The sequence below is a fragment of the Meriones unguiculatus genome, chromosome X, assembly GCF_030254825.1.
Source record: "Meriones unguiculatus strain TT.TT164.6M chromosome X, Bangor_MerUng_6.1, whole genome shotgun sequence".
Taxonomy (NCBI): Eukaryota; Metazoa; Chordata; class Mammalia; order Rodentia; family Muridae; genus Meriones; species Meriones unguiculatus.
Window position 1 is genome coordinate 12,740,551 of NC_083369.1, and position 23,149 is coordinate 12,763,699.

A 23,149-nucleotide genomic window follows, 5' to 3' on the forward strand; every position below is an offset into this window, starting at 1 on the left:
GGGTTGTGGTTGCTACCTGGGGAAGTATGTGAGAGTGAGACTGTAGAAGTTCTTCAGGCATCAGGACTGAGGCTACCATGTGGTTATACATTAATTTTTTAATGTTGTGTTCAGATATTTAGTTACTTCATAAGTGCATGTCTCATTCTTAAACTGAGTGGTTTGGGGGGCATTTTGTCCTTTCTTACTTAAGAGAATTATAATAGAAAAATAAACTTAGAGAAAGTAGAAACACCTATGTGGATTTGTTTAAACAGTGAGTGAGGATGAAAGAAGGTGGGACATGAATATGGTCAAAATACATGATATACTTGTTTGAAAATATCTTGAGAACCATCATCATTATGTGTAATGAATGTGTACCAATTACTGTATCTGAATTCCTTGTGCACGCAGTAGTGTTTTATGTCAATCTTTATTTTAAAATAGGTGTTCAACTCTTAACAAGAAGAGAGAAACCCCCAATAGATTTTTTGATAAAGTGTTTTTATATGCTGAGAATTTTAATAACAATAAACAATAAACCATGATACTTTAAGGTATCAAGTTTCAGGCAAGCATAAACATATTAATTGTGTAAAATATTCTATCCTTATATCATCCTAATGATTCATGCTGACAATTGGCTGACAGGGAGAAGTATTTCTTGAGCTTTTATTTAGTACATTGTAACTATGTTCTTCCTTCAGAAATTTCTTCACAGTTTACCTTTTATTTTCATATAACTTCTGGTCCCATACTCCTTCCTTAGTTTTCTATTCCTTCTTTGTTTATATTCCAGGTCTGCCCCAATCCATTGTTTGCATTTTTTTTTACAATGAAAATGTGTTAAAATGATTTCCCATGGAAAATTCGACATAAGTTCTTTGTGCTAATTTATTTTATTTTTAGACTTCATCATTTTTTAATTAAATTTTTATTTTTTATATTAGTTACAGTTTATTTACTTTGTATCCCAGCTATAGCCCCCTCCCTCATTCTCCCCCAATCCCACTCTCCCTCCCTTGTCTCCTCCCTACCCCTCTCTAAGTCCACTAATGGAGGATGTCCTTCTCCCCTTTCATCTGACCCCAGCTTATCAGGTCTCTTCAGGACTGGCTGCTATGTCCTTCTCTGTGGCCTAGCAAGGCTGCTCCTCCTTTGGGAGCTGGGGAGGAGGTCATAGAGCCAGCCGCCTTTGAGTTCATGTCAGGGACAATCCCCGTTCCCCCAACTAGGGAACCAACTTGGACACTGAGCTGCCGTGGGCTATATCCTAGCAGGGACTCTAGGTTATATCCATGCATGATCCTTGGTTGGAAGAATCAGTCTCAGAAAAGATCCCTGTACCCGGATATATTTTGTCCTTGTGGAGCTCCTGTCCTCTCCAGGTCATACTAACTCTCCCTTCTCTCATAGGACTCTCTGTGCTCTGCCCACGGTTTGGCTATGAGTCTCAGGATCTGCTTTGATGCACTGCCAGGTAGAGTCTTCCAGAGGCCTTCTGTGGTAGGCTCCTGTCCTGGTACTTGTTTTCTCTTATGTCCAATGCCTTTCCCATTTGTCTTTCTACGTGAGGATTGATTACCTCTGGTCTTCTTTCTTGTTTATCTTCTTTAGGTGTACAGATTTTAGTATGCTTATCCTATCTTATAGGTCTAGTATCCACTTATAAGTGAGTATATACCATGTGTGTCTTTCTGCTTCTGGGATACCTCACTCAGGATGATCTTTTCTAGATCCCACCATTTGCCTGCAAATTTCATGATTTCCTTGTTTTTAATTGCTGAGTAGTATTCCATTGTTTAAAAGTACCACAATTTCTGTATCTTTTCCTACACTGAGGAACATCTGGGTTGTTTCCCGGTTCTAGCTATTACAAATAAATCTTCTATGAACATGGTTGAGCAAATGTCCTTGTTGTGTACTTGAACATCTTTTGGATATATGCCTAGGAGTGGTGTAGCTAGATCTTGGGGAAACACTATTCTTAATTTTCTGAGAAAGCGCCAGATTGATTTCCAAAGTGGTTGTGCAAGTTTACATTCCCACCAGTGATGGAGGAGGGTTCTGGCTTCTCCACAACCTCTCCAGCATGTGTTGTCACTTGACTTTTTGATCTTAGCCATTCTGATGGGTGTAAAAATGTTTTAGGTATATTAAAAGTCTTTCATTTTCCATTTGTGTATATGTGTGTGTTCTATGCATTTGTTTTTTAATTAAATTTTTATTATTTTTATATATTAATTACAGTTTATTCATTTTGTATGTATGTTTTTACATGGTTGTAGGTGTTTGAGTGTGTATGTGCACGCACACAGGTATACATGTATGTGGAAGTACGAAAATGAGTCAGGAATCATTTTATATCTTTTTTCCATTTTATTTGTTAAGGCACAAATGTGTCATAGAAGAATCAGCATACTCTGTTCTGTAGTTTAGATCCATTTTGTAATCTTTTTGTAAATGAAATTTTATAGGAAATTAAGATAAAGAAAAGGGAACACCATAGTTGTTGGTTCAGGAAAGCAACTGACACACATTTGCCCTTTAGGAATTAGCTTTTTTGAGAGTGAGGGTCTTTGAGCCTTGATCAGACCTTAAGGGAGGAAAACACAAGAAAGGAACAGTATAGCACATTAAAGACAAGGCCTCAGCTGAGTGTGGTGGCAATATGCCTGTAATCCCAGCACTAGCGGAGGCAGAAGCAGGCAGATCTCTGTGAGTTCTAGGTCAGCCAGCTCTACAAAAGGAATCAAGGACAACTAAGGCTACACAGAGAAACCCTGTCTTTAAAAACAAACAAAAAACAAAAACAAAAACAGGGTCTTGAAGAAAAAAGAAAGCCTTAATTTAAAACCTATGGATGGAGAAATTTCCTGTAAAAGGATAACTGAACTTAGAAGAGAGGAAGCTTTTGCGGACAGGATGCTAGGTGGGAAGACATTCAAAAATGAAAGTTTTCAGAGACTTCCTACAGTGAATGGGGCTGTCTGACTTTTACAAGAATACCATTTGATATAGCATTAGTTTGAGATAGCTTACATGGTAAGGATATTGTAGGACTCAGGTCCTTGGGAGGGGTAAACCCACCCAGACAAAATCACAGAACTTCTCTTTTGTCGGCTGGTTTGTTTGTTTTTCAGGTTTTTGTTTTTCCAAGACAGGGTTTCTCTATGTAGCCTTGGCTGTCCTGTACTCACTCTGTAGACCAGTCTGCTCTTGATCTCACAGAGATCAACCTTACTCTACCTCCCCTAGTTCTGGGATTGCAGTAATGAACCATCATGCCCATCTCACAAAAGAACTTCTTAATTAACTCTGTTCCAGAGAGAGAGAGAGAGAGAGAGATGCAGGGGTAGATGGCATGGCCTAACTTCTTTAGACTATGGGAACTGGCCTCTTACAGTGACCAGTATCATAAAGGAGCAGGCACATGACCTAAAAAAAAATGCAGCATTAATTCCTGCATAAGTCTATAGTATTTTCTGTACTGTAGGTATAGTTGTGTAGTTCCTGGTAGTTATCCCACCCCCTAAATAAAGAGCTACAGGCAGTTAGTAACTGCTGAGAAAGAGAGAGAATCAGAGAAATCAGCATCCTTATTGGTTGTTTTCCAGTATCAAATGGTCAGCCCTAAAAACATATACACATAAACAACACTAAATGGACTGAGAAGATTGTATTTATAAATGTATTCATTTATATAGGTAAAAGTAAAAAAGAGGTCATGTATTTGAGAGGAAATGGGGAGGGCACAGAGGAGCTGGAAGGAGAAAGAATATTATAAATGTAGTGTACATATATGAAAATTTTACAGATTTAAAAATAGTTTTCAGAAACAAAATAATACAGACAGATGGAGGGAAAAGTTTCTTGTTCAAATTTGAATGGTAATTGTTAAAACAAAAAGAATGGGTTGCCTTGTTAGGGAAGTAGTGATGGGAACAAAGACAGAGTGAACAATTTAGAAATTGTTGAGGGACTGAAGAGATTGTTCAGCAGTGAAAAGCACTTTTGTGCACACTTTGCAGGCAAATCTCTGTGAGATCGAGGCGAATCTGGTCTACAAAAAGAGTTCCAGGACAGCCAGGGCTACACAGAGAAACCCTTTTTGAAAAAGCCAAAAAAAAAAGTATTTGCTGTTCTTCCAGAAGACCCCAGGTTTACTTTTCAGCACCCACACGTTGGCTCACAGCTATGTAACTCCAGTTTCTGGAGATCCAATGTCCTCTTTTAGGCTCTGTGGGTACCAGGCATATAAGGGGTGTATAGACATGCATGCCACAAAGCACTAATAAAAATTAAAATTTTTTAAACCTAAAAGCTGTTGATGTGGTAGAATCTGATTTTGATGAGTGGTTAGGGAGGGAAAGAGGAAGTCATCAAGAATGACTCTGAGTTCCAGCTTGGGCAGATGGGTAGAAGGGGGTGGTGGCTTTTGTTTCAGTGTAAAAATACCAAAATTTTATTAGGTTGTTTGAGAGAATGTTGAGCTTTTGATATGCTGAGTGAGATATGTTACCTGTTGTAGTGGCCTAATAAGAAATAATTTTTTTCTAGAAATCTAAGAAGTAGATTTCATTTGGAGGTAACAAATACGATTAGACTTAGTGCTAGAACCATGGGCATATGTGGGAGAGAGTAAGCAGTGAGGACCACACAAGGCCAACTAAAATGATCTGGGGAATGCAATGGGATAGGAGAGAGGAGATAAATGAAAAAGCAGCAAAGATTGGAAAGGAACAATTAGGGAAGATCCAGGACTAAAAGAGACAGGAGGAAATCAAGGGAAGAAGGTTGACAGGCAAAATATATAAGATAATTCAAAATGATCTGTTGGATATGAGCAGCAGAAAGACAGCAATGATTTTAGTAAGAACAATTTTAGTGGAGCAGAGGTAAAGTCCTGGTTACACCAGGTTAAGGCATGAGTGAGAGGAAAGAATTTGAAGTTATGTGTCTTCCTTGTATAAAATTCTGCCTTCTGCTCCAGACTTGTATTATTTGCCTATGATTGTATCATTTCTACTTAATGCACTTTACTATTTATTTAGGAAAATTTAATATTTTCCGAATTAAATGCTTGATTTCAGCTTTCTGTATACAGAAAAACATTACTTGGTTCTGATCCATTATTTTTATTTCAGTAAAGAAGAACTCATGCTTTTTATGCAAACCAGAAGCCTGAGAGTCTTTGTTACTTAATGTTTTTTAGCTTGTCTTCCATAAGTCTGTATTCAAAATAGATCCTGAAATTAGGTCTTACCACTTCTACCACTCTTACCCTAAACCAGACTGCATCATTTTTTATCTTCTCTCTCAGCTGCTACCTTTCTTACCCTACCTCTCAGCTGGTTTATCTCTATCTACCATCATCCTCTTCAGCTGTTTCTCCCCTGGGTGGCCATAGTGGTCAATTTGAACAGCATATTATGATTGTGTTTATCTTTTGTTTAAACCGGTGTTTCCCAACCTTTCTAATGCTACAACACTTTAATACAGTTCCTCATGTTGTGGTGATCCCCAGCCATAAAATTATTTTGTTGCTACTTCATAACTGTAATTTTGCTACTAGTATGAATCATATTGTAAATATCTGATATGCATCGCCTATGAAAGGATCATTCAATCCCCAAAAGAGGTCATGGCCCACAGGGTGAGACCCCCTAGTTTAAAGCTTCCAAGTGGCCTCACAGTACATTTAATGTAAAACCTACAGTCTTGCAAGGTCCTCTCTGTTCTACTCTGGCTACATTCCCAGCTTCATCTCCTTAATGTGGTCCAAAACCCAGAGGATTTCTCAGCACATATAGTTCAGCCTTATCTTTAGGTTTTATTACTTATGTCCTTTTCCTAGACAGATTTTTTTTTCCCCTTATGTATTTGTAGCGATGGTTCCTTCTAGTCCTTCCTTCATTTTATACAGCATTTATTTTCAAGTGATTGTTCCTAACTACTTACCTGAAAGTACTTTAGTCTACCCTCTTGCCCCATAATATCATCCATTTTATTTTCATTAAGGTATATGCTTTGCTTATTCTTTTGTTTCCTTCCACCTGTAGCAATCATATATTGCTAAGTATTTTATTAGTACCTAACACACAAAATAATTCAGCTGTTAGTACTTGGAGGAGATGAAAAATGGCTTATGTATCCCTATTGTTATTAAAATTTGAGGATGCCCCCAATGGCATTAGTAAATTATCTGCAATATCTGCAATCCTTTTTATATTAATGAAACATTATTCTGTCATGTGGATATAATTTACTCAATTATTCCTCTGTCTTTGAGTATGTAAGTAATGGCTGTTTTGTACTTTCTTTGCTTGTTGTACCTAGGTCTTACACATACTAACAAGTACTTAGCAACTGAACTATATCTCCAGTCCTAATACTTTGGGTACTTTAAATACCTTATTCCTACATATAAATTTTTGTGGTGTTTTCTAATTATATCCTTAGGATTGATTTTAGCAAAAAAAAAAAAAAAAATGGCTGCATAAGAGTGTTTTAAAGTTCTTTTATACATCTTTCCAAATTATTAGATGTGAAATGACTTCAGGGAGTCACTATGATATGATGATAGATTAGAATATATGTCCTTAATTCACTTATTCTTACATTAACTTCAGTGACCATATGATGTCTTCTTTCTTTATAAATGTCAAGATCCTCTTTCTCAGTCTTGACTGATGCTCTTGCTTTCAGGTTCATTGAGAAATATTTGATCAGTATAGATAGCAGCCTCAGTTGCCATAGACTGTCCTTTCCTCCTCTAAAAATATATGCGTCTGCCATGGTTCTAAGAATCAAAGGGAGTATGTTCTTTTGCTGATGTCTGTTCCTCCAAGTATTACTACTCATGTAACATTCTGTTTCACATTATCAGTTTTCTCCTGTGTGCTGAATAAATTTTGTTAGCATGCAATCATTCTTAAATCTTTCAAAGCTCTTGTATGAAAGTCTTTTCTGCTCCTTGATGCTATCATGTTTTTTGCTGCTGTTTGTGTAAGGAGTTTTTTGGTGGGGAGAGGTGTGTATTTATTTGGTTTTGGTACTAGATAAACAGTTGACCAACAGTCTCTGTCCCCTTTCCTGTCCCCCCTACCTTTTTCATTACTTGCAAAACCCCTTGAAATAGTCTCCTATTTTTATTAACTTCAGTTCCCCATTTCAGTTTTTTTGTTGTTGTTGTTTGTTTACACTTATACTTCTACCTGAGTAGAAACCGAAAACGTTTTTACCTCATTCCAAGCCTCCTTTCATATTTTTTCAGCATACTCCTTTATTTTCTATTTTTGGAGTTTGTTTATTATTATCATTTATTAAAGTTTATTCAATTTGTATCCCGGCTGTGTCCCCCCTCCCTTGTCTTCTCCCAATCCCACCCTCCCTTCTCCCCTATACCCCTCCCCTAGTCCTCCTCCCTTCTATCTGACCCTAGCCTATCAGGTCTAATCAGGACTACTTACATTGTCTTCCTCTGTGGCCTGACAAGGCTGCACCCCCCAGGTGGAGGTGATCAGAGAGCCTGCTACTGAGTTTATGCCAGAAAAAGCCCCTGTTCCCCCTACTAGGCAACATACTTGGAGACTGAATCTACGGGCTATATCTGAGCAGGGGTCTTAGGCCCTCTCCATGCATTGTCCTTGGTTGGGGTATCATTCTGTTCAGGGGCCTCAGGTCTCATAAGCAGAAAGACAATCCTTTCTTTTTTTTATTTATTTTTTATGTGCATTAGCATGAAGGTTTCAAATCCTTTGGAACTGGAGTTACAGACACTTGTGCCATGTGGGTGTTGGGAATTGAACCCAGATCTTTAGGAAGAGCAGACAGTGCTCTTAACTACTGAGCTATCTCTCCAGCTCCAAATCTTCCTTTCTTGATTCACATTTTATTAAAACCACCAATAGCATTTGTTAGGGCTCATTACCCCTTCCTTCAAACACTTTGTTGATTTTGCTTTTAGGAAATTACTTTCACCACTGCCCAAGATAAGTTCTTTTGACTGCCATAGTTTCCTTTTGTGATTTCCGACCTACATTGACTCCAGAAGTGAGTTCATCTAGTCTTCTAGCTTTATTTGCATGGTGGTGGATAACTCTAGCCTAGCCTGTATAGCTGAACAGAAGACTCCTGTTTTCAACTGCTTTATTGCTTTTACTTGGATGACCAAGGAAAAAAAATCAAGCTTGAAACAGAGCTCCTTGTGTGCTAAAGTCCAGTACAGTGCTCCTGGTAAGACATTTTCTGTCATTCAGATAAAACAAACAGCCTTAGAATGGCATTATGCTTAACCTCTTGTTTCATACACTACATCTCACCCTTGAAAAGTCTTTCAGGGGTATTTAGAATCCTTAAAAGATACTTAGAATCTGCTCACTTCTTACCACAACTAATGTACCTATCTCCACCCAGGCCATCCTTATCTTACCTCACTTACTGCAAATAAGCTTCCATTTGGCCTTATTGTTTTGGCTCTGTTCCCATAATGGTTTTGTTTAGTTTAGTCCCTCCTCCCCCAGGGCTAGGAATCAAACCCATCACCACTGTTCCTGTCAGTCAAGGACTCTACCACTGAACTTTCAAGCTACATCCCTCAAACCCCATAAAATAATCTTCACACCGCAACCACAAGAAGTGTTTTAAAATTAAAAGTATTTTCCTGTCAGTGTTCTGTTCAGAACTATGTCTTAATCTCTTCAAGTAAAATCCCGGAATTTTAAAATGGCTCCAAAGCTATGTCTAATATTTTACTAGATTTTATTACTGATTTCTCCTTTTTTTAGATTTTCTTTAGATGTCTTGACCTTCTCTGCAGTGCTAGTAACCTGTTTACACAGGGTCTTCTCACTGGCATTTTTCTGCTTGCTATGTTAAATATCCATATGGCTGGGTTTCTTTCTCTAGCTAAAATTGAAGCCTTTTTATAGTTCATATGTTCACTTACATCTCACTATATTAAAAGCCCTTTATGAGGGTCTGAAAATTCAAGAACCAGAGTAGAAATTTTTCTTTAAAATTTTAATTTTTAAGATTATGATTGCATTATTCTGCCCTTTCTGTTCTTCCCTTCAAGTCATCTCAGACACATTCTTACTCTTTTTCAAATTGATAACCTTTTTGTATTGTCATATCCTACTATTTCTCTCCATACTATTTCTTTTTTTTTTTTTTTTTTTTTTTTTGCTTTTTTTTTTGAGACAGGGTCTCACTATGTAGCCCTGGCAGGTCTGGAACTCAGAGACTGCCCTCTCTCTGCCTCAAAAGTGATGGGATTAAAGGTGTGTGCTACATCTTGGGTATATTGTCTTATTATCAGACTCTGTATTTGGATTTTACATTCCATAACAACCAAGGTATTTCTTTGAATTCACTACTAAATACCCAGTCTCTAAAATGCTGCCTTTCATTTGCTAGATGCTAGACTATCAGAGAGAGTGACTGAGTTGCGAGAAAACCTTTTTAATATAAGGTATTGTTTTTCACTTTAATGCTGTATTCACATGTAGGTGTTTTGTACAACTTTTTAATTAGCTAAAATGAACAAAATTAATTAGGCATGAAACAAAATCTCTTAAACATATTAAACAAGAAAATGATTAGTCAAGAAAGCAATTATTGTTGGAATACAATAGCTATATCCATGAGTGAGAAGCAAGCCTGTAGTATGTGCCTACAATCCCAGCTATTCAGCTGTTCCAGGAGACTCACACAGAAGGACTGAGAGTGCAAGGCTAACTTGGGTAACTTAAGGAGAACCTATATCAAAATTAAAAATACCCTGCAGTAGTAGAAATATAGATTAATAATTCAGCAACCTAGATATTTTATGCAAAAAAGCAACAAATATAACATATTTAGATACCAGAAATGAAAAATTAAAAATCATGAGAAATTACCTTGAGATACAATGACATTTGGAGCACAATAAAATAGACATCTCTTTAAAAGCTCTAATCTCATATAAAATAAAATACTATTCAGCAATATAGTAAAACCTGTATTACATAGAACAAATACATAACCATTTAATAAGAAAAAGTTCAAAAAGTTGGAATATATGCAATATACTCAGAAAAAAAGCTATGAAACAACTTTATGTAATGTAAAAGCTAATGGGATTATGGTTTTTCTTTTTTTATATAAATGTTTTCCTGTAATGTGTTTTGATCATATTTTTCCTCTTCTCCAACTCGTCCCAGATTCTCCCCACCGACATGCTCAACATTATGTTCTCTCACTCTCCCTCCCTCTCTCTTTATGTCTTTTAAAAAAAAGAAACAAAACATTTCCATGCAAATATATAATATACTTCAGTTATATTCACTTCCTATTACCCACACTTTTCTTTTTCCCTCCTCCTATTGGTCCTGCCACCAAAATGCCCCCTTCTATTTCCATGTCTTTAAAAAACATATCTAGATTTTACTTGAAAGAAAATAGGAGTTGTTTTACTTTCTGAGTCTGGCTTATTAAAATTACCATGATGATGGACACTTCTGTCCACTTCTGTACAAATCTCATAATTATACCCTTTATGACTGAACTGTACTTCAATGTGTGTGAAATACTCCATTTTTTTATCCACATATCTATGAATAGGCATCTAAAGTCTTTCCATAACTTGGCTATTGTAAGTAGTGCCATAATAAGTAGTATTGCATGCTGGCTTTGAGTATATACCGTGGAGGAGTAAAACCAGATCATATGCTACTTCTTTTTAACTTTCCAGGAACTTCCATATTGCCTCCTAAAAGGCCAGAATACTTTATAGTCTCATCAACAGTACATAAGCAGTCCTTCTTCCATGTACTCACCAACATGTTCAATATCCCTTTTAGTCAAAGTTCAGTGAGGCACTGCTTTTTCCCCTTTTATTGAAAAAATATATATATATATTTTATACAGTATACATCCTAATTATGGATTCTTCTCCCCCAACTCTTCCCAGTTCCTACCTACCTCTTCTATCTCCCTGTCTCATTAGAAAACAAGTAGGCATCTAAGGAACACTAGTAAAATAGTACAAAAACAGACAAGTGGGAATAGAACAAAACAAACAGGTAACAAACAAAGCAACAACAACAGAAAAGCACAGGAAACACATAGGTTCATACACACAGGTCTCCCATGAAAATACAAAACCAGAAGCCATAATATTTACATACAAAGGACCTGTAAGGTGTTAAAAATAATAAAGTGCCTTAACCCAACATTATGAGACAAAGAACCTCCAAAGATACAACTGAGTTTGTTTTGGCAAGTGGTTATCAATTGGAGCCAGCTTCTGGTTGGGGATGGAGGCTCTAGGACCGCATCTAGTTGCAGACTCATGCAGACCTTACATTTGCTGCCATAATGTCTGTGAGTTCATATGTACATCAGTCCAATTATGTTTAGAGGGCCTTGTTTTCTTGGTGTCCTCAATCCCCTCTGCCTCCTACACTTTGTCTGCCTCATCTTCAAGCAAAGATCCCTGAACCCTAAGGGGAAGGGTTTGATAGAGACATCACAATTAGCACTGAATGTTCCAATATCTCTCATTCTGTACAGACTGTCTGGTTTTGAATATGTATTTGTTCCGGTCTATTGCAGAAGGAAGCTTCTCTGATGATGGCTGAGCAAGGCACTGATCCATGAGTACAGCAGAATGTCATTATGAGACATTTTATTGCTACCTTCCTTTCATACAGTGGTTCTCAACATGTGGGTTGAGATCTCTTTGGGGCTTGCATATCAGATATCTAACATATCAGATTTACACTATGACTCATAATAGTAAAAAAAATTACAGTTTTGAAGAAGCAACAAAATAATTTTATAGTTAGGGTCACCACAGTATGAGAAGCTGTGTTAAAGTGTGGCAACATCAGGAAGATTGAGAATCAGAGCTTTAATTAAAACGTAATATTTAGTTTCCCCCTATGTCTCTGGCCTATCTAGTTTCAGGTTCTTGTCTGGCTACACATACAGGTATGAGTTCTATCTCATGAAAAAGTACATTTTACTTCTTAGATCATGATGGACTATAATAATAATATCCTATGTTGATAAGTTTACCTGTGAATAAAGCAATCACACTATTCTAGAAGATGAAAATTGTAAGCATCATAAGAAGTATAATAAAATGTCAATATACATCTGCATCGAGTAATTGAGTATCCAGGAATTTGTCTTATGAAAACATTCGTAAAGTATGTAAAGCTACATATACTAGGAGAGTTATAAAGTTGCTATTTATAGGCTAAGGTCAAATAGAAGGGGAGGAGGCCCTCCCCTATCAGTGGAATAGGGGAGGGACATAAGGGGAGAAGAAGGAAAGATGGTGGGATTGGGAGGAGATGAGGGAGGGGACCACAACTGGATACAAATTGAATAAATTATAATAAATGATAGTAAAAATATATTGTATGGAAATTTTCAAATAAAAATAAAAAAACAATTAAAATACTCACCCCCCCAAAAAAAGAACAGAATTACAAAATTTACTCTTTAATTGTTTACTGAGCAATGTTCTGCTTCTGAGACTGGATCACATAGGAATCTGGGTTTACCATATTTACACATGTTAAATAAAGCTATTGAGTGATTTAAAAGAAAAAATGGCATGTCATTCTTATATTTCTGTCATTTCTATATTACCCATTGTACTTTGTTTTGTTAGAGGACAACAAAGTCTAAACTATTTAATATTTATTTTTTTCTTTGATGAATTTGTTTTTCTTTTAGCTTTATCCTTGAACTGATGTATTATGCCAGGAAAAGGCTGGATTCCTGTTACTTACTGCATTTTCATATGTATATTCAATAAAAACATACAGAAACTGCTTAATGTCTGTGTAATATCTAGAGTCATTTTATATTTGATCAGTAGTCCTTTTAGTACATGTCACATCTGCATGATGCAGCCCTTAGAAATGATGACGTAGTTGTGTTTTTAATTTGGTGATTTTTTTTTCATGTTAGAGAGAACTAGATACAGTGCCTGTTTTTGTTACAAACTATATAATAATAAATGTGTTTATATCTTTGGATAGTACATACTAAAATAATAATAGTGAAAATAGCATAGTAATATAATTAGGAGAAATTTTTAACTTTTAGTTTCTTTCTATTGTATTTTTAAATCAAAAGACTCACTATGTAGCCCTGGCTAGACTGGAACTTGCTGTAGACCAGGCAGGCCTCAAACTCAAGAGTCAGCTTGCCTCTGCCTACCGATTGCTGGGATTAAAAGCATGTCCCATGTCCAGTATATTCTAATTTCTTAAACTGTTAATACATGTGTATTTTCTAATCATGAGATTAAAGGAAAATAGGATTGTAAATTATTCCTTTACTGTTTTAATCATTATTACCTATTAAAAAGCCAAATAAAAGCCAAATAAACTATAGAATATAGTTAATAAGGTGTCATTTACATTTTTAAAATATCCATACTTTTGTTCTTTTTCTTCTCTGGTGTCTTAGTTTGCTGTTTTTCTCCAACACTCTTTACTTCTGTTTAAAACAGGCCATTCAGAAGGGCAATACTGAAGTTGCAAGAATACATGCAGAAAATGCAATCCGTCAGAAAAATCAAGGAATCAATTTCTTGAGAATGAGTGCTAGGGTTGATGCTGTGGCAGCCAGAGTTCAAACTGCAAGAACCATGGGCAAGGTAAGACTGAGCCCCTGACAATAAAATTAACAAATGACTGAGTTTAATAAGAGCCGAAAGACTTACAAAAATAACAGATCAGTCCATTGCAAGGTCTTACAAGGTGTTAAAAAAAGAACTTCTTGGAAAGTTAGACTTTGTGAAGAAAAGGACTAGTAATATAATATAAAATAGTACCAAGATACATAATGTGATTTTAGTATTAAGGAAGTAATAGACAAATTTTCTAAGTTGATACATATATGTTATATTTCTACATTACAAAATGTACATGTTGTTAAATCAGTTTTATATTCCAAATAGGTGACAAAATCCATGGCAGGTGTTGTTAAATCTATGGATGCTACATTGAGGAGTATGAACCTTGAGAAGGTAAAAATATAAACAATTATCATTATTACTTGATGTTCAAATAGCATATTTTCTTGATGCATTTTTCTTATGACCATATTTTTATAGATTTCTGCTTTAATGGACAAATTTGAGCATCAGTTTGAAACATTGGATGTTCAAACACAACAAATGGAAGATACAATGAGTAGCACTACAACCCTAACAACACCACAGGTAAGTATAATATCATTACTTAGAATGGTTTCTTAAAAATGACTTGATCTGGGCATAGTGACACATGCTTGTAATTGTAGTACTTGGGAGCTGAGGCAAGATTTCTAAGAGGTTGAGACCAGCCTGTGCTGCGGAGTAAATTCAGGCCAGTCTGGTTTACATGATGGGAACCTCTCTCAAAATAAGAAATCATCTTTTTGCTTTATCCAGGAACTTGCATATGCCGGGTAAGCACTGTATCATGACATTACAAGGTACAGCCCTCTAAGATATTTTGTGGACCAAATTAGAGAATGCATGGAAAGAACACAACATAGAAATGACTGGTAGCTAAGCCAGTTGGGCCAGTTGCTGGTTTTTTTCTTTTAATATTTATTTATTATGTATATAATGTTCTGTCTTCATGTACATTTGCATGCCAGAAGAGGGCATCAGATCTCACTATATATGGTTGTGAGCTACCATATGGTTGCTGGGAATTGAATTTAGGACCTCTGGAAGAGCAGCCAGTGCTTGTAACCTCTGAGCCATCTCTCCAGCCTCAAATTACCCACTTTTAAAAATACAGTGGCTTTATGAATATAAATCATCTTCTTACCTTATATAAGCACAATATATCCCAGATGCAGATAAGCAGCTTGTTACTGCTCTACCCTCAGATTTTTCAGAATATTGTAAAGAATAATGTTTCCTAACACCTAGCATGGGTTAGAATTCCAGTGATTTTATTGGAATCTAGAGCCTATTTACACGTTTGCTAATGCTTTTATTTTATTAATGAAATTAAAGTTTAGGCACATAATATTTGTGTAACATATTTTGATACATATATTGTTTAATGTTTAGATCAATGTTTACATATCTATAGATACAGCTGAAAGCCATTAGGAGTCATTATATTGTTATATTTCTTTAGAAGAATAATAGTATTTTATTTTGCCCTATGTCCATGGCCTATCTAGTCCCAGATTCTTGGCCATGTGTGCAGGTTCCTTCAAGAGTGGGTCTTAAATACAATCAGACAGTGGTTGGTTACTAACACAGCTTTTGTGCCACTATTATACCAACTATTATGTAGGTAGGATGCCATTGTAGATCAAAGGGCTTATAGCTGGATTGGTGTTTACCTTTTTTCTCTGGGAGCATGAACAGAACCTTACAGCACCATGAACCCTAGTCAGTAGGATGACGGCTGTAGTAGGGATCAGCTCAGCTTCTCTGTGTTCCATGAGTTATTTAGGTATTGTCTTCAGCAATGGGGCCTTACCATAAGTTCATAGAAAGCAATCAGTAATCATAACATTAGCCTGGGATGTTAGGGTTTTCCATGCAAGCCCTCTAGCCAACAACTCAATTATATGCAACCCATTTCTGGCACTGGAGGTTTCATTTGGTGGTAATAAATGTCTAGTTGGGGCTTTGTCTCCCTTTATTTGGTGATTTCATTTATATATGTATATATAAGCAATTTCTGTATAGTAGGTTTTCACGTAACCCCTCAAATAGCCCTTATTGTTAGTTTATTCACACCATATTCCCTCCCTTACCCCTCTTTTCTCTTCCTCTTCCAATTTGATCCTCCTGTTTCAGTCCCTCTTATCCTGTCCACTTGTAACTATTTTTCCCTCTTCCTAAGGATGTCCTTCCATCCCACTTAGTTCCTTACTCTGTACCTAATTTCTGTGGTGATATGAATTGTAGCATGCTTATCAAAGACTTAACAGCCAACATACACATATAAGTGAGTATGTACTATATTTGTCTTTTTGTGTCTAGATAACATCACTCCAAATGACTTTTTCCATTGTGTAAATATGTCACAGTTTCATTCTCCATTCCGCAGTTTGTAGGCATCTAGGTTATTTCCAGGTTCTAGCTATTATGAATTGAGCAGCAATGAACAAGGATAAGCAAGTGTCTCTGGAGTAGGTTAAAGTGTTCTCTTGTGGATATATACTCAGAAAGGTATACCTAAACCTTAAGGTAGATCTATTGCCACCTTCCCAAAGAACTGCTACACTGTTTTCCATAATGGTTGTACAAGTTTGCATTCTGACCAGCCATGGATGTGTTTTCCCTTTATGTGTGACTAGAGCAAGCTGTCAGGTGTTTTGATTTCATTCATTCAGTCATTGAGGTAAAATCTCAAATTAATTTTCATTTTCCTGATGACTAAGGATGTTGAACATTTGTGTTCCATTTTTTGAGAACTCTGTTTAGATCTGTACCTCTTTGTAAATTGGGTTGTTTTCTTGGTGTACCTTTACTTCAGTTCTTTATATATTTTAGATATCAGTCCTCTATCAGATGTGTTATTGGTAAATATCTTTTCCCTTTCTGTATGGCACTGATTTGCTTGAATGATGGTGTCCTTTGCCATGCAAAAGCTTCTCAGTTTCAAGAAGTCCCATTTATTGTTGATCTTAGTGTGTATGGTATTGGCTGCTGTTCAGAAAGTCTAGTCTTTTGCCAATGAATTCAAGACTATTCCACTTTTTCTATTATGAGATTTGGGGTATCTGGCCTTATATGGATGTTCTTGATCATTTGGAATTGAGTTTTGTGCAACATTATAAGGCTAGATCTATTTAGAGTCTTCTATACATAACTATCCAATTTGACCAGCACCATTTGTTGAAGATGTCTTTCCTCTAGTGTGTATATCTGGCTTCTTTATCAAAGATGAGAGAGGTCCATAGCTGTGTAGATTTATGTCTGAGCTTTTAATTAAATTTCATTGATCAACATGTGTGTTTTTATGCCAATACCATACTGTTTTTATTACTATAGCTCTGTAGTACAGTTTAAGATTGGTAAAATCTTAAAAACTACCAGAAGGTTTTGTTTTTGTTTTTGTTTTTATTCAGAAATATTTTAGCTATCCTGGATTTTCTGTATTTATGTATGATGCTGACATTTGTCCTTTCAAGTTTTTTGGAGAATTGTTTAGGAATTTTGAATCTATAGATTGCTTTTATAAGGTGGGTATTTTGACTAATTCTACCAATCCATGAACATGGGAGATCTTTCCAACTACTGCTTTCATGAAGTTTCTTTCTTCCAAGACTTGAAGTTTTTGTCATACAAATCTTTCACTTACTTGGTTGGAGTTAACCCAAGATAATTTTTGAGGTTATTATGAAGGTCCATTTGTCATTTGTTTATAGGAGGTCTACTGATTTTTGTGTGTTAATGTGTCTTGTTACTTTGTTGAAAGTGTTCATTAGCTGTAGAAGTTTCCTTTTAGGGCTGCTTACATATAAAATCATGCCATCTACAAATAAAGATACTGCCACTTCTTCCTTTCCTAATTTGTATCACCTTCATTTCCTTTAGTTGTTCTATTGTTCTAGCTAAGACTTCAAGTACTATATTGAACAGATATGGAGAGAGTGGGCAGCCTTGTCTTCTCCTTGATATTATTGGGAATGTTTTGAGTTTCTTTCCACTTAGGTTATGTTGGCTGTGGGCTTATTGTATATGTATTTAGTATGTTGTTCTATGTCCCTTGTATCCCTAGTATCTCTAGAACTTTTAACATGAAGAGGTGCTACCTTTTGCCAAAACTTTTTCTTCGTCTAATAAGAATGTTTTTTTCTTTATCTTTTAGCCTGTTTATGTGGTAGATTACATTTATAAATTTACATATTTTGAGCCATAACTCATCTCCTGGATGAAGCCCACTTGATCATAGATAATCTTTTTGATATGTCTTTTTTATATTCAGTTTGAGAATATTTGAAAAATTTTACGTTTATGTTCATATGTGGTTCAGGTGTCAGGATAATTGTGGCCTCATTAAAAAAATTAAGTAATGTTCTTGCATTATAATTTGAGAAGTATTAGGTGTTAATACTTTGAACATCTGCTAGAATCTACTCTGAGTCCATCAGCCCTGGGCTTTTTCTTTTTAATGGGATATTAATTACTGCTTCTATTTTGTTGGGGTTAACAGGTCTATTTAGGTTGATCATGTAATCTTGATCTGGCTTTAGTAGATTTTGATTGATAATTTACTGGGTGTAGTAGTCTGGGCTGGCATCTGTGGTCTCTTAGAGCTTTTTGAACATTTGTCTAGGCCCTACTGGCTTTTAGAGTTACACTTAGAAGTCAGTTGTTATTCTAATGAGTCTGCTGTTACTGTTACTTGGTCTTTTTTCTGTTGCAGCTCTTGATAGTCTTTCTTTGTTCTGTACATTCAATGCTTTGATTATTGTGTGTTGTGGGGAGTTTCTTTTCTGTTCCAGTCTATTTGGTATTTTTGGTGCTTTTTTTACCTTTATAGGTATATCCTTTCTTAGGTTAGTATTTTTTTTTCCTATGATTTTGTTGAAAATAGTTTCTGTACCTTTGTCCTGGGTTTCTTCTCCTTGCTCTACCCTGTAGATTTGGTCTCTTCATAATGTCTTAGATTTCCTGGATGTTTTCTGCCCATTTTTCTTTTGCATTTTTAAATTATTTTATTTTAATTAATTACAGTTTATTCACTTTGTATCCACCTTGTAGCTCCCTCCCTCCTCCCCTCCCAAACCCACTCTCCCTCTTTCTTCCCCTCCTGTGCCCTTCCCCCAGTCCACTGATAAGGGAGGTCCTCCTCCCCTTCCCTCTGATCCTAGTCTATCAGGTCTCATCAGGAGTGGCTGCATTGTCTTCTTCTGTGGCCTGGTAAGGCTGCTCCCCCCTCAGAGGGGGGTGATCAAAGAGCAGGCCCATCAGTTCTTTTAAGAGACAGTCCCTGTCCCTATTACTATGGAACCTACTTGGAGACTGAATTGCCATGGGCTACCTCTGTGCAGGGGTTCCAGGCAATATCCATGAGTGGTCCTTGGCTAGAGTATAAGTCTCAGAAAAGACCCCTGTGCCCAGGGTTTTTGTATCTGTTGCTTTCCTGTGGAGTTCCTGTCCTCTCCATGTCTTACTATCTCCCACTTCTTTCATAAGATTCCCAATGGAATACAACTTAGCAGTAAAATATGATTGAGGTGATTCTAGGTGATGATGTCTGGCCTTGTCTTTGTTGGGTGGGTGTCTGTTCCTTGCTTTCTCGTTCCCTCTCTGAACCTTAGGAAAATGTGATGGTTATGGGTTTCCTGGAAGGGGGTGCTTCTGTGGTCTGATGGATGGCAGAGTGGAATTGATGTGGCCTAGGAGAAAAGCCTGAGATAGGTTTCAGGAAAAAACTAAGGGGATCCTGTCAAGAGGTTGAAGGTGTGGTAGGAAGGGGGTATCATGCAAATAGATTACAGTAAGTCAAAGAATTATCTAGAAAGCAAAGGATGAAAAGGCAAGTGGTACTCTGGATCTGACCCAGGTGTTGGAGATGGAAATGAATGAACTTGAGTTTGGAGGAGGGGCACCTGTGAAGAGATAGTTGTTACCAGGCTGAGGGGCAGAATGGAGAGACTATAATGGAAGACATGAAGGATAGTGCACTTCATCTTCTTGAGTCCTTGCGAAGTGTAGCCACTGGGGGTCCTGGGTATTTCTTAGTATTGGGGACCTGCCAGGAAAGAAAGGGAATGAACTTAAAGCGGGGTTTGCTGAGAAGGTCGACAAGAAGGAGGAAAGCTGGGTCCACTGCAAATTTCAATTGATGAAGTCCTCAAGGAATAGAAGCAGAGTGACAGAACAGGTCACTGCAAGTAGTCTACTACAGGTCTAGAAATGAGGCAGAATAGTTATTATAGAGAACAGGAAGGATAGTAAAGATGACCTACCTGCTTTCTATCCTCTTGTGGACACTAGGTTCCCAGGTAGACACTGGGTTCCCAATTAAGAGAATGTTTCTAGGCATCAGCCAGTTGTAAAAAGGAACTTGATTTGTCTAGAAGAGGGATCTGAGAGGGTCCAGTGGAAAGAAAGAAAGCTGGGTCCATTGCAAGTTTGGGTGGAGGCTATAAGGAAGGAAGACAGAGGGAAGACAAGCCTCTGTAAATGGTCTGTTACAGGGCTAGGGATGTGACTGGGGAAATTGCAATGCCAGACAGGAAGGAAAATGAAGATGGCCTGTCTGTGTGTGTTTGTTTTTTTCTTAGTAGGACCTGGAGAGGACAGGAGCACCACAAGGAGAGCAACAGAACCAAAATATCTGGGCACAGGGGTCTTTTCTGAGACTGATACTCCAACCAAGGACCATTCATGGATATAACCTAGAACCCCTGGTCAGATGTAGCCCATAGAAGCTTAGTCTCCAAGTGGGTTCCCTAGTAATGGGAACAGGGACTGTCTCTGACATGAACTCAGTGGCTGGCTCTTTGATGACCCCACTGCCCTGAGGTGGGAAGCAGCCTTGCCAGGCTATAAATGAGGACAATGCTGCCAGTCCTGATGAGATCTGATAGACTAGGATCAGATGGAAAGGAAGGAGGACCTCCCCTATCAGTGAATGTGGAGAAGGGAATGTGAGGAGATGAGGGAGGGAAGGTGTGATTGGGAGGAAAGAAGGGAGGGGGCTACAGCTTGGATACAAAGTGAATAAACTGTAGTCAATATAAAAAATAAAAATTTAATTAAAAATTATTTATTTATTATTATTTATTACTTATTCACTTTCTATCCAGGCTCTAACTCCCCGTCCTACCAGTCCTACCCACTCTTTCTCTTCTCCCCATATGCACCCCCTCCCCACCAGATAAGGGAGGACCTATCTGACCCTAGCCTATCAGGTCTCATCAGGGCTGGCTGTATCATCTTCCTCCCTGGATTAGCAAAGCAGCATCCCTCTAGGAGGAGGTGATCAAAGAGTCTGCCACAGAGTTTACTTCAGAGACAATCCCTGCTCCCCTTACTAGGGAACCCACTTGGAAACTGACCAGTTTATGTATTTCATCTGAGTAGTGGGTCTAAGTCCTCTCCATGCATGGTCCTTTGTTAGAGTATCACTCTCTGAAGGACACCCTGGGCCCAAGTTCTTGTTGTTTTGTTTTTTTTTTTTTTTTTTTTTTTTGGCCCCCCTGGTCTCCTTGTGGATCCCCTGTCCCCTCCAGGTCCCATCTTCCATAAGATTCCCTGTACTCTGCCCAAAGTCTGGCTATGAGTCTCAGCATCTGCTTTGATACCCTTATGGGTAGGGTCTTTCAGAGGCCCCCTGTGGAAGGCTTCTGTCCTGTTCTCTGTCTTTTCCTACTTCCAAAGTCTATCCTGTTTGTCATTCTGAATGAGGTTTCAGCCTCTTCCCTAGGGTCCTCCTTGTTGTTTAGCTTCTTTAGAACTATAGATTTTAGTATGATTATACTATATTGTGTGGGTAATATCTACTTATAAGTAAGTATATACCATATGTGTCTTTCTGCTTCTGGGTTACCTCACTCAGGATGATCTTTTCTAGTTCCATCTATTTGCCTTCAAATATCATGATTTTCTTGTTTTTAATTGCTGAGTAGTATTCCATTGAATAAATTTCCCACAATTTCTGTATCCATTTTTCAGTTGAGGGACATCTAGGTTGTGTCCAGCTTCTGGCTATTATGAATAAAGATGCTATGAACATAGTTGAGCAAATGTCCTTGTTGTATGATTGAGCGTCTTTCTGCTATATGCCCAGCAGTGGTATAGCTGGATCTTGAAGTAGCGCTATTCCTAAGTGTCTGAGAAAGCACCAGATTGATTTCCAAAGTGGTTGTACAAGGTTACATTCCCACCAGCAATGCAGGAGGGTTCCCCTTTCTCCACAACCTCTCCAGCATGCATCACTTTAAATAATATCAATATTCCTCTACTGAGAATTCTCTGTTTAGCTTTGTTCCCCATTTTTTAATTGGATTGTTTGGTTTATGGTGTTTAACTTCTTGAGTTCTCTATATATTCTGAAATTAGCCCTCTGTCACATATAGGGTTGGGGAAGATCTATTCCCAGTCTGTAGGCTGTTGTTTTGTTCTGTTGACAGTGTCCTTTGCTTTACAGAAGCTTTTCATTTTCATGAGGTACCATTTATTAATTGTTGATCTTAGAGCCTGTGCTGTTGATGTTCTGTTCAGGAAGTTGTCTCTTGTGCCAATGAGTTCTAGGCCCTTCCCCACTTTTTCTTCTAATTGATTTACTGTGTCTGGTTTTATGTTGAGGTCTTTGATACAGTTCAACTTTAGTTTTTGCAGGTTGATAAATATGGATCTATTTGCATTTTTCTACATGTAGACGTCCAGTTAGACAAGCACTGTTTGTTGAAGATGCTGGTATTTTAATGGGAATTTCATTAAATCTGTAGATTGCTTTTGATAAGATGGCCATTTTCACTATGTTAATCCTACCTCTTCACGAGCTAGGATTTCCTTCTTCTGATACCTTCTTCAATTTCTTTCTTCAGAGACTTGAAGGTTTTTTGTTTTTGTTTTAGTTTTTTTACAGGTTTTTCAATTTCTTGGTTACAGTCACACCTAAACATTTTTTTTGTGTTTTTTGTGGGTATTGTAAAGGTGTTGTTTCCTTCTTTCTCAGCCCATTTGTCTTTTTTTATACAAGGGGCTTTCAGATTTTTTTGAGTTAATTTTGTATCCAGTCACTGCTGAAGGTGTTTATCAGCTGAAGGAGTTCTGTGGTAAAATTTTTGTGGTTGCTCATGTATGCTCTCATATCATCTGCAAATAGTGATACTTTGACTTCTTCCTTTCCAATTTGTATCCCCTTGATCTCCTTTACTTGTCTTATTGCTCTAGCTACGACTTAAAGACAATGTTAAAAAGATAAGGAGGAACTGGGAAAACATGCCTTGTCCCTGATTTCAGTGGGATTGATTTAAGTTTCTCTCCATTGAGTTTGATGTTGGCTATAGGCTTGCTATATATTGTCTTTACTATGTTCAGGTATGTGCCTTATATCCCTGATCTCTCCAAGACTTTAAACATGAATGGATGTTGGATTTTGTCAAATGCTTTTTCAGCATTTAAGGATATGATCATGCTTTTTTTCATTCAGTTTGTTCATATCTAGGATTATATATT

General features: G+C 37.2%; 1 protein-coding gene across 7 annotated transcripts in view; it reads left to right on the forward strand.

The window, feature by feature from the left end:
- The window catches only part of LOC110541309 (charged multivesicular body protein 1B2), a 56,209-nt gene that overhangs the window by 13,124 nt on the left and 19,936 nt on the right, over window positions 1–23,149 (forward strand). For 4 of the 7 annotated variants that reach the window (XM_060374293.1, XM_060374296.1, XM_060374295.1 and 1 more), the window contains exons 5-8: window positions 1,399–1,488; window positions 13,499–13,645; window positions 13,949–14,017; window positions 14,105–14,212. In XM_060374293.1, coding sequence (XP_060230276.1) covers window positions 1,399–1,488; window positions 13,499–13,645; window positions 13,949–14,017; window positions 14,105–14,212 — 414 coding nt within the window. The remainder of the gene's footprint in view (window positions 1–1,398; window positions 1,489–13,498; window positions 13,646–13,948; window positions 14,018–14,104; window positions 14,213–23,149) is intronic. The other 3 variants (XM_060374298.1, XM_060374297.1, XM_060374299.1) reach the window with 2 other exon arrangements.